The sequence below is a fragment of the Xenopus tropicalis genome, chromosome 3 (genome assembly GCF_000004195.4).
Source record: "Xenopus tropicalis strain Nigerian chromosome 3, UCB_Xtro_10.0, whole genome shotgun sequence".
Taxonomy (NCBI): Eukaryota; Metazoa; Chordata; class Amphibia; order Anura; family Pipidae; genus Xenopus; species Xenopus tropicalis.
In genome coordinates this window covers 85,064,183-85,076,817 of record NC_030679.2, presented here as the reverse complement: position 1 = coordinate 85,076,817, position 12,635 = coordinate 85,064,183, and the positions used below count along the sequence as shown (strand labels likewise).

At 38.4% G+C, this 12,635-nt stretch overlaps 1 protein-coding gene across 1 annotated transcript in view; it reads left to right on the top strand.

Annotated features, from left to right (window-relative positions):
• Positions 1-705: 705 nt before the first annotated feature.
• The window catches only part of podxl (podocalyxin like), a 39,218-nt gene continuing 27,288 nt past the window's right edge, over positions 706-12,635 (top strand). Inside the window, exon 1 of the mRNA XM_002931870.5 lies at positions 706-989. Within this exon, the coding sequence (XP_002931916.2) occupies positions 950-989 (40 nt within the window). The 5' untranslated portion in view covers positions 706-949. The remainder of the gene's footprint in view (positions 990-12,635) is intronic.

Below are 12,635 nucleotides of genomic sequence, written 5' to 3'. Positions count from 1 at the left end.
TAATTTTAGATCTTTCAGTTGCTGTATATACCATGGCTGAAGTAGGGACCCAAGTAGTACCAAAAGATCGTATTTTATCATCTACTAATTTAACCAATAAAAGGTAACCCCTAACCTATATTTTCAGGTATTGAGTTATGGCTAATCTGGTACAATACTTCTTTTTCATTACTGTCACAGTTCACAGCCTTGCCCTGGCCCAAAAGTCAAGCAGCCCATTTATCTGAGGTGAATTCCTCCAGCAGCACTGCAATTAAATGTGTGAGGCCACTCAGTTAATCCCATGTGACCCAGAATGTGTAGATATCTCCAAAGGATCTGGGATTACTCAAACCAGTCCCTGTCTGCCTGGCAGCCATCCTTGCAAAACGCCATGGCAACCTAATGTTACAAATAAATAAAACATAAAACACATGGCTGGTTTTGTTGGCATGCAGGGATGGTTTAGCAAGGGCTGCACAACAAATCGTGTAGCTCCAACCCCTTAAACTGCTTGTGGCACCCTATTCAATTTTTTATTTATATATATATTTTCAACACAGGACATCCCCACTAACTCCCTTCATGGAGTCATTTCCATTGCATTAGCATCCTGCAGATATCTTGATTTTTCACTGCAGAAGGAGGAGTTTCCTCTGTTATTGTTTTATGGGCAGCCGGGTCCCACCCAACTACTTTCCTATTGGAGAGGGAATAGTGGATTTGTCAGTGTCCCGTTAATCTGTGTGAGAGTGTCTGGGACCGCACTTCAGTGTGAGATCTGAGCATCACTGTGGCGCTAGGGAATCCCAGGCAGTGAGAAGGGAGTAGCCTCGCCCAGCACCATCACCACACAGGGAGGGCAAGTACGGGACTAGTTCTAACATCTAAAAACCTTGGCTTCTTCAGGTGAAAGCACTATAGCTGGAGGCTCCCAGGCGCCCTATTTTTCTAAATTTAAGCCTCAGACATGACCAAGCTGAACCTGTTGCTGGCCCTGTGGGCTGTGGGTAAGTGCGCACATCTTTTCTTGCATTCATTCAAACTTCCAGTTCCTGTGCACTTGTCTCTGCAAATAAGGAGCTGAATAGTCGCACTCTGGTATGATAATCTCAACTCGCTGCGTGATTTGTGGGGCACTTTTCTACTTTATGCGGTGTTCGGGATGTACAGGATATCTTATCAATTGTCTCCCATGCGGGTTTTATAGCACACTACTAGAGATACCTCATCTAAAGTATGTGGGTTGTTCTGTATGTATGGAAAAGACCAGAAACAGTGCCTGGGAATGCAACCACAAAAATCACATACACCACAAAACTAACAACTAAAACTAATAGTATAATGTAGATTATATAATTATATGTATGAGGGTGTAGTGCAAAAGCATATTGCCATGCTCTCCACTGTACAACCAGCAGGTGCACTTACCAAGTTAGGAAGGTATCCTTCATGTTTAAACTAGCATACTTCCCTGACAGTACCCCTAACACTACTATTTATTTAAAATGCAAAAGTTCTTACTGTATATAACACATGAAGGCATATTGCATATAAAAAGCTTGTTTCCCCAAGGAATGCTGTGGCCCCTAGGATAATAAAGTGACCCATAAGTACATGTAACAGGGCAACTCCTAAATTTCCTGCTATGTACAAAGAAGAGGAAACCTTCTGAGTGTTTCACATTTTTAAGAGACAATAAAGGTCAGTCTTTTAACAATGTGGAAACCCTGGTGTAAACGCTCAGCTAGAAAGTAGATGTAACAAAGTGTGCTGATAGGACAGGGATTAATTAATTCAGTACTATGTATACAGTTCAGTCCAGTTTTTCCTGCAGGCAGACGGTCCAACTTCAATGACAATTCAAAGGTGAATGAGTACTATCTCTTTAATGTATTGCTTGTTAACAAGTGTATATACATGGAGCTTATATTAATATGTTTTTAGCACTACAGTTAGCCAGCAGCATAACTGTATTTGTTTAAAAACCATGCATATTTAATGAGCCCTAAAGCTTAAAGATGTTGGCCCCTGGTGACCATGGCAACTAGAGAATGATTCTACAGCAATATTTTTATTTATAACTCTTGTAGTTTCTTAATTAATTACCTGTCAGTTTTGTCTACATAAATTATTATAACTGTCCATATGCTGAACCGATTGATCCAGTCACACAAACCCAGCCTCAGAAGTGCCACTGCTTCTTGGCTTTGCTGAATTAGTAGCTATACAGATGGTAACATCTTGTGTTTCTGACTCTTGATTCAATCTGCTTGAAATCTCTAAAAAAGCAAGAAAGAGGACCTGATTAAATGTTATTGTTTAAAGTTAAAGTTCTGTCATTTTTCCCCCTGATATCTTTAAAAATAGCAGATACTAAATAAAACACTTCTGGCCAAATACCAACTGACAACAGGCCTTTCACCCCTTGCTACATAAAGCAGAAGTACACCTGTTAAACCCTTGAGCTAAAGCTCGAAATCTTAATCTTTTTTTTTGTATAAATCTGTTGCAAATAACAAACCCTCCCATTTACTAATCCAGCAAGAATTTAGTTGGTGCACAAAGCCCTTCACAGTTAGTCACTCAATTATTCAAATGAATTTAATTCAAAATAAACTTTTAAACCATTTTTTAATAAGCACATTTTTATTAAGGGCAAACAAAATATGACTGAATACAGTACGAGGGCATCACTTCAGTATATTTAGAGTGTTACTAATCCTGCTTTTGTTCTATGCCTATGTGCAAAAATATCCCAGGTGGGCTGTATATTTTTCTGTGCAGGTTATCCCATTTGCCAATAATGTGTTAGGGTTTTCATCATTAAATTGTGCCCTTTTCAAGCAGATATTAACTTCTGAGTTCTGCAGCTGTTAAGACAGCAGTCATTGGGGAATAGCACAAAAGAATTACTTAACACAGTTAAGTTTTAGTCTCAGTCATAAATAAATGCCAGGAGACATTAAAGTCAGTTTAAAAAATGAATAAGGTTTCATAGACAAGGGTAACAAACTTCTGTGGCTAATTAGAAAAGACTGCAGTTGTTTCATTTGTGAATACATATTTACTTTAGCAGTGGGGTAATTGTGATACAATAAGTAACAGTTTTTCAGTTTCCAGTTTTTATTGATTTGTATTGAAATCACCAAGGTCAGATTATATTTGTAGCAGAATAACGTCGAGTGACTGGCAGACTTCAAAGCCCCAGATCCAAATATTATTGTTATTATTATTAACAATTTACCAGCATGCTCTGTAATACTGTACAGTAGAAGGGTATGCACATTGAACATACTGATCACATAGAAGTACTGATGAAAACAGCAGAATAAATAGGCCCTGTTCATTAAAGTTCTCACTAACACGTATCCTACATTACTATTTATACTTTTTAAGGAAAAGTCTTATTCCTTATCCTCTATCTCAGGTACCTTGTTCTGCCTTACTCCAAAATTACTTTTCCTTGAATTGAATGTACAGCTGTTATGGTGGGCTGGATGATTAAGGCAAGATATATTGGGGCTCATTAGCTAACATTGCCTCTGTAACTGATAGCACCCAATCAGATATTTACTTTATGTGCTTTTTCAGCAAAGGACCGATCAACCCAAATTTTTTTTTGGTTTCTATGGGTTATTGCTCTGAAGCATTTACAACCATTGTTAGTAAATGAGCCCCAGTACTGTTTTTACTCCACCGCCCAGCAGCATGATGACTGCATACCCAAAGAAAGAACTAAAACTTGGCTGGGGTATGTGCAAGGGTTAGATTTTCATATAAAAATAAAACAAAACACATTGGGTTATGCTATTAGATTGATACTGAAACAATCTTGCTAAATACCCCACTAAATGACCAGGGGAAAAAAAACCTTTTGCAGGGCAGTGTTAGAACTATTTGAATCCATGTTACTCACCTCACTGCAATTTTGCAGTACGCCCTTCCTGCATATTTATCAAAAAACTTTACCAGACCATTAATACATACTCTCCACAGGTGTTTTTTCTAGATTGAGCTATTAAATCACCCAACTTAAGCCAATCACATATGCTATGATCAGACTGTACAGCTCACTCACAAAAACAACTCTTCACAGTATTCATTTGTTGGTCAAAAGTTGCCCAGGCCAGTGAGTCCTGTGATGGATATTGTTGGTGAAATAATGGTTGGGCCATTTGTATAAGGAATGAATACTTGGCTGTACTCTGTCACAGGCAAAGGAGAAAGATAGGAAACCTGATTTGATTTGCTCGAAAGGCCTGGCTTCCTGTCTATTGTATGAACTTTTTACAATAATGCTGCTTGCTATAAACAAAAGTTCAGCTAAATCTTATGGGAATGTAGTTAGTGGTCATACTACGAAAACACTCTTTAGGCTAATGGCTTATGGGTGTTTTGCCACATCTGTGCTGTTGCAGAGAACATCACTAGTGCAGCAGCAGTTTAAGCTCTCCTATACCTGTATTCCTCACATCAAAGTGGGGTTTTTACTCTAGTCTGTGCATGGGGACTTACTTGGGGGTGCAGCAACAACTATCTTCTAAATCCATACAGTATTTATTTTATTTATTAATTTCCTGTTATTTATATAGAGCTGGCACTTTTCCGCAGCACTTTACAGAGATTATTCATTATTCACATCAGTTCCTGCCCCAGTCACGCACACTATGGTCATTTTAGTCAGAACCAATTAACCTGCCTGTTTTTGGAGTGTGGGAGAAAACCAGAGTACCCGGAGGAACCCCATGCAGACATGGGGAGAATATACAAACTCCTTGCAGCTCTGACCCATTTTGTAGTGCTTTAAAGAGATTATACATCATTCTTTAGTCTGTGTTTCAATGGATCTTGCAGTCTAAAGTATTTGTCACACACACAATGGTCAGTCCTATCAGGTGCCAGTAAATGTGTTGTGCATAAAGGGAAAAACCCATGTATGTATGAGTATGAGTATTTCTTTCTGCAAAACAGTATTCAGCCAGAAGCAAATCAAATCTATTGTTGTTGGTTTTCATATAAATATTTTTAAACCATAGTGTTCTAATTTATGCTGTAAATAATGTATTATGATGTATAAAAGAGACATTATAATTTTAAATGCTGTAAGCTTGTATTACTGAAGTAATAGGGGGCACTTCCCTGGACTTTGTAGAGTAGGGTCAGGCTAAACATTCTCATCCTGTCTGCAATTCCTTCTCCATCTAACAGGAAGTTCATGTTCCCAGTAGAATATCAGCTATGTAGCAGAAGAGTTGTACGTGCTGGATAGGACCTTGGTATGTTTAGATAGTGCAGATATGTTAAACCAGTTGAACAATGGAGTGCGAATGTAACACTGGCAAAGCAGCAACTCAGACTCATTTAAGAGTGGTAGAACCTTCACAGAGACAGACCAACTTGAGATAAACATAGTATTAGAATAAATAAGTGTAAAAATGCTGCTTTGTGACATGAAGTGATCAAAAATGTACTCCTTGTAATAACTTTATGTATGTGAGGTACTGATTAGTTAAGCCATACAATGAATATTGCAAAACTCATTAGGCCAAATTTGGAAAATTACAGAAAATGGAAGGTTAACTAGGAGACAAAGAGGAAATAAATAAGAAAAGTAATTTACCTAAGTTGCTCCCATTTAAAGGTACAGTGTACAGTACAAAATACAAGATGTTCCCTGGAATTAACACCTGTCTTGTCACTTTCAGTGCTCCTTTTCACAGTGGGGCCTACAAATACAATTGAATGAATCCCATACTAACACAACTAAAGCAACTTGTGCCCTATTACACATTGAAAATACAAGTTAGCTGCACCCATAGTTACACTGGAATTCTTCAATATAACACTGCTTGTGTGGATGAATAGGCTTCCTCTACCAAAGGACATCTCAGTGGAACGTTCAGTGGCATGTTGCTAGAAAGAGCATTTGTCATAATATATAAAACTAGCATCTGGCAGAATCTTGTGTTGAGAAATGATTTGCATCAAATAGACTTAGGTGATAAGATATTGGGCCAGATTCAGTTCTGTGAGAAAAAATTTCATCTAGTGAAAACTGACATTCAATTTGAGATACAATTCAATTCAGAAATATCTTGTGGTTTATCACATGAAAATTCACTTGAAGTTTATGGGAAAAAAACTGGAACTAAATTAGGAGAAAAGATTTTTCTTCTTGAAATGAATTTCATCTGTAAGATTTAAAGAAACATGAAATAACTTTCTCTCACTAAATTGAATCTGGCCCTTTATTCATCAAGGAGAACTTGCTGTAAGTTCAGTTCAAGCCCAAGGCTGCATGTTCCAAAGAGGAAGAACCAGTATGTAATTTAAAGTGAAAGAGCAATGTGCACGTTTTTGAGAATTATTTGAAAAAGTGGGACTGAAAAAATATCCTTGAAGGAATTTGGTGCAAAGGCAAGAACTTTTCTTTCACTTGTATAACCAAGGCATGTCTCAATTGAAGGTATCTGTTTCTAATAGATGTCACAACATAAATGTTTTACCTTTCCAAAAAGGCTCATAGCCAATGCTGAAATTCCATATTCAGAAATATTAATTGATCTGCAGCCCTATAAGTGTACATTAGAACCCCGATTTTACGTTTTCCATGGGACTGCATCAAAACGGCATAAAATTACGGGAAAACATTAGATCCTGGTAGGTAAAATCAGGGTTCTACTGTATACCTGTTATACAGGCTATGTATCATGTTGGCATTTGAACTTGCCATAGATTATTCAAATACTGCTGTATTGGTTGTGATAAATACAATTAATATTCTATATAGTTACTCTTTTATAAAGCATGGGAGTGTCCTTGTGCAACTATGCACACAATACTTATTTAAATGAAAAGCTGTTTATTATAATGTCCTTAAAGGACATGTCAATCCTAAAAATATTTTTGCCTAATAAATGAAAACATAATTCTAAGCAACCTTCCAATATCAATTTATTAAAAATTATTAGTGCTTTAAAAGTTATTTGTAAATGTAATTGCTATAGAAAGCAGCATTTTTTAAACAATGTTGCAAGTGCCAGGCTCCTCCAGTAAGTCAGTTCTGTAAAATCTGCTGGCATTTGTTGCATTTTTCAAATGCCAGAACCCCCCAGGACAGAGAATAGAAAGGACAGGCAGACACTGCTTTTAATAGCAGTTATATATACAAATTACTAAAAAAAAAACAACATTCCAAATATGTAATGAATGTAAATTGCAAAGTTGCAACAAATTATTTTTGAGGTTGACATGTCCTTTAAACACCAAACCAAAGTACTACTGCTGCTTTTATAGTATGCCTGTTGCATCTTGTGAATGGATATATACATGTAAACAGCTTTCATATCTCATATCAGTACTTGTCAGAACAAGCACATAAAAATATTATCCCATTACTTTATTCTATTTGTTCTGTTCTTTTAGTCCTCTACATTGGGCGTTGAGTTTTACTCAGATGGGCCAGATTGCCTGAATCAGCTTTACCTACATTCTTTATTCTGGGCTAGGCATCAAAAGTCATATATAAAGCACTACATATGTCCAATTTACTAATTTATATATGGGCATTCCAGGCAGTCACTCAGTGCATACCACCAGCATATCACAGTGCATCCAATGTTTTAATAGTTTAATAGGAGTACTGGTCCATCATTGTATACATTTCATTATATACATATAAACTGATTGAATCTGAATACACTGTGTGTGTGTGTATGTATGTATGTATGTATGTATGTATGTATATCTTTATTAATAAAGCTCTACTTATGTACGCAGCACTGTACAGTAGAATACATTAATACAAACAGGGGGTTATTAAGATAATATTAGATAAATACAAAGTATAACAATAAATACAGATAAATACACTTGCAACAAATTAAGAGTCAAAGACACAAGAGGATGGCGGTCCCTGCCCCATAGAGCTTACAATCTATATGTGGATGTTAAATTGCCATAGTTAAATATAAATATATCTTTTCATCAGAGGACCAACAGGGGAAAGGGAGGGGAGCATAAAAACATTGCTTTAGAAGAAATATATCACTTTAATTTCTTGAAGAACACATTCAAAATTACAATTAATCTTCATGGAGCAAGTAAAGGGGTAGCTGACCTTTACGTTAAGTCTTAGTATGTTTAGTAGGATGTTTCATAGGTTCTAAGCTACTTCTCAATTGGTACTAATTTTTAATTCTTTATAGTTTTTTTATCATTTGCCTTCCTTTTCTGCATCTTTCTAGCTTGCAAATGGGGTCAATGACCCTGGCAGCCAAAAAGTTAATGCCCTGCGAGGCCACAATAGTAATGTTACTTTTTATTTTTTATCTCTCTGTTCACGGCCTCTCCTAATCATCTTTCAGTCTGTCAATCAAATCACTGCCTGACTGCTTGGGTGAATTGCTGAAATTCCTAACTAGAGTGCTGCCAAAAAAAAGCTAAATAATAAAAAAAAACACAAAAAACTCCAAAGAAATACTAACTGCAAGTGTTGCTGTCTACTACATAATAAAAGTTCATTTAAAGGTAAACAGATAGATAGATAGATAGATAGATAGATATGAATGGTTAGAAGCCAGTGTATAATACAGGTAGTGCTGGGCGGTATGACCAAAAATTATATCGGTATCACGGTATTTGACGGTATTTTTTTTTCCCCATGCATGATTAGGTGACCACCCCAAACACCCGCCACCCGCACCCCCCCCACCACCCCAAACACCCCCCCACCACCCCAAACACCCCCCCATCCGCACGCAGCCCCCCCACCCCCCCATCCGCACGCACGTCCCCACCCCACCCCAAACACCCCCCCATCCGCACGCACCCCCCCCACCCCAAACACCCCCCCATCCGCACACACCCCCCCACCCCACCCCAAACACCCCCCCATCCGCACACACCCCCCAACCCCACCCCAAACACCCCCCCATCCGCACACTCCCCCCAACCCACCCCAAACACCCCCCCATCCGCACACTCCCCCCCAACCCACCCCAAACACCCCCCATCCGCACACACCCCCCCCAACCCACCCCAAACACCCCCCATCTGTACACACTCCCCCCACCCCAAACACCCCCCCATCCGCACACCCCCCCCACCCCACCCCACCCCAAACAGCCCCCCATCCCCTTCACATAAATATAACCCCCCACCCCACCCCATCACAACCCCCCCAAACACAACCCCATCCCCTTCACCCCCATCCCCCCCGACAGCTCACATTGGTATCCGACTCTGAATGCGATGGCGCTTTTGTAGAGTGTGCGCGCTGACGTCACGTGCGCGCTGACGTCACGTGCGCGCTGACGTCACGTGCGCACCCGGAAGTATTCAAGCACACCGGTATGGGGGTATGTAGAAAATACATATCGGTTTCAAAAAAAACACCGGTGATCGGTTTTTACCGGTATACCGCCCAGCACTAAATACAGGTATGGGATCCCTTATCTGGAACCCTTATCCAGAAAGTTCTGAATTACAGAAAGACCTGGATATCAGGTCCCATACCTGTATTCTTAACTGAACTAACTGCACAAACCCACTGTCAGCTGAATATATTCAGGTGCATTGAAGTATGAAAAGCTTTTTTAAACACTCTTCTTTATACAAGAGTTGCAAAATTCAGATATTTATGTAACAGCATATAACATCCAAACAAGTTAATAATAGCCCAACTGTCCTCTAATCTCTAACACTTGTACAATAGCTATAACCAGTTTTCAAAATGTTCCTCTTATCAATCGTAACACTTCATTTTATCACAGTTCATGGTCCTACACTGTCTCCACAAACATGATCTAAGCAAGGACACTGAAAGATTTATATTCTTAGAGCCCTGGGAAAAGCACCTTAAATCGGAGTTCATGTGTTTTCCATACATGAGAAACAAAGTAACAATGATCCCTCTGGGAAGATGGCCGAGTTTGAAGTCCTAGTAAGCACATGGAAACAAAGAGCAGTGACCCAATATATAAGCTCATACCTTCACAGAATATTATTTGGAGAAACAAATCCAGTGATGTGGTGCAACATTGAAAAGAAAATGTAAAATAGAAGCAATGTATAGCATAATGCATCACAGTATGGATGGGAAAGGAACATCTCCTGGCTGCTAACTGATTGCTTTTCTACAGAGTCTCCTTACATTTCATGTTTATATTTAAATAGTTGTATCTGTGGAAAAAACATGTTTTTTCAGCTGAAAAATTAAGTAGCATGCTTAAAGGTGCATAACTATGGGCCAGTCCAGATTTATCATCACTCACAGTTGCCCCAGGGCCTTTTACACCTGCCAGACCATAACTACAATGCAAACCCAGCCCCTTTTGTCGGTAGAACTACTTCTTTTCTTGGTAGTGTAGGCCACTGATGTAGGTCCTTTCTGTCCCTCTAATGGCACCCATCTCAAACTACAGCAAGCCATTCTTAATTAATGAATTGAAAGAGACACATGTGTCATTTGGCTTGAATGTGTTTGAACAGCTTGGAGCCTGAAGGCCAGATAAGGTGAGATGTGGGGAGAATAGCAGTGTACAATTTAATGGGGTCCTGAGCTGAAAAAATCTAACAATGGCTGCACTTTTTATTCATTTTGAAATTGATGCCAACAACACATTTTGAAGAAGTTGGGATGGGGAAATGCTGTGTTGTTTTCCCACTGTGTTGAATCACCTTTCACCAAGATTCTTTAAACATTTGGGAACTGAGGAGAACAATTGCTGTAGTTTTGAAAGTGAAGTGCTCAACAGATTATGATCTTTTTTGTTGTATTTGTTTTTTCATAATGCACCAAATGCACCAATGGATGACAGATCTGGACTACAGACAGGCCAGTGTAGCACTCAAACTTTTTTACTAAGGAGCCATGCCCTTGTAATATGTGCAGACTGTGATTTGGCATTGTGGCAATGTAATTGAAGCCGGATCTTTGTTTATTGTGATTTGGCATTGTCTGAAATAAGCAAGGCCCTCCCTGAAAAAGATGTTGTCTGGATGGCAGCATATGTTGCTTCAAACCCGCATATATCATTCAGCATTGATGGTGCCTTCCCAGCTGTGCAAGCTACCCATGGCATGTGCACTAATAACAACCCAGATACTGGCTTTTGAACTATACGCTGATAACAAGCCTTATGGTACTCCTACTCTTTGACTTTGAGGACCTGGCATTTCCCCAAAAGAATTTTGATTTATCAGACTATAGGAAAGTTATCCAGTTCGCCTTAGTCCATCTTAATGAGCTTGAGCTCAGAGAAGGCAGCAGTGATTCTGGATCATGTTTATATATGGTTTCTATTTGCATGGTAGAGCTTTAATTTGGATTTGGAATGAAGTGATGAACTGTGTTCGCAGACAGTGGTTTTTAGAAATATAACTGAGCCCATGCAGTAATTCTTACTACAGAATTGTGTCTGTTTTTAATGAAGTGCCAACTGACGGTCCAGAGATAAGGCCATCCAATATTGTTTTTTTGCCTTGTCCCTTGCATACAGAGATTTCTCTGGACTCCCTGAATCTTTAATGATATTTTGTACAGTAGATGATAAAATCCCCGCAATTTTGAGCTTTATATTGAGATGTATTTTTAATACTGTACATCAATTTAATTCAAAACTAATCATCTTCTATGTATCTATACATTCAATCAAACGTTACTTTATTATTTTATTATTTAATATTAAAAGAAACCTATTGGGACAAATTGCTTCCCTTACCAGAGGTGTGGACTAATAGAGACAATTGGGGCACTATGCTCTATTTGCATGCTTGTGTTCCAGAATGGGGTGCCAGAGAACCCATACCTCAGGTGGGGGAAACAGTTTACCCCTGATAGGTGTCCTTTAAAAAATATAAATATTGCAGTCATTCATTTGTTATAGATTTGATTAGTAACATAATTACATGATACTGTAGTATGCAATATTAAATGTCTGCTGCAGTTTAACAATGTTATTCCATCGTGTCTTTTGTTTTGTGACTGTAAAGACACGGGTGTATAAATGCACCAACATTTATTGATTTGCATTAATTTCTTACATGTCTTATTATGGGTAACTGAAAAGATACAGGATAGTTATTTGTGCTTAACAAGAGGAAGTAGTGACCCAAACCAATTGTTCTTTCTTGCTAAGTAACATACAATCTGTACAAAAAGAACATTTCTGTACAATCTGTACAAAAAGAACATTTCCCAAGTAGATCTTAAGAACTTGAGCAGAATACTCAGCACTGTGGAGAAACATTAGTTAATCTGACTGCAAAAGGAGACAGGCACAGGCTAGTGTTTCTGTTTTGGATAATCCCTAGCACCTTTTGAACTTTTGGAAATATAGAATGGAAAAATATAGCTACTTTTATCTATGACTAATGGGGAGAATAATAATAACAAAAAAAAACATGCACTTGCTATCACAAAGTAAAAAATCCTGGTGCACAGCCGAGTAGAGATATGACCAGCCTGACAAATGATATGTTTCTGAAAAAATGCATTTTTATTGCACTGGATATTATGATGTCATTTTGGAGTTCTAACCGTGTGAAAACAGCCTGATTGTATCAAACCAAAACCCTGATTTCCTGCTATGACTTCTCCCCAGTTCTGTACTGTTTAGCTTTCTGTAAAAGAGAAATTTGGAGTAGTGATT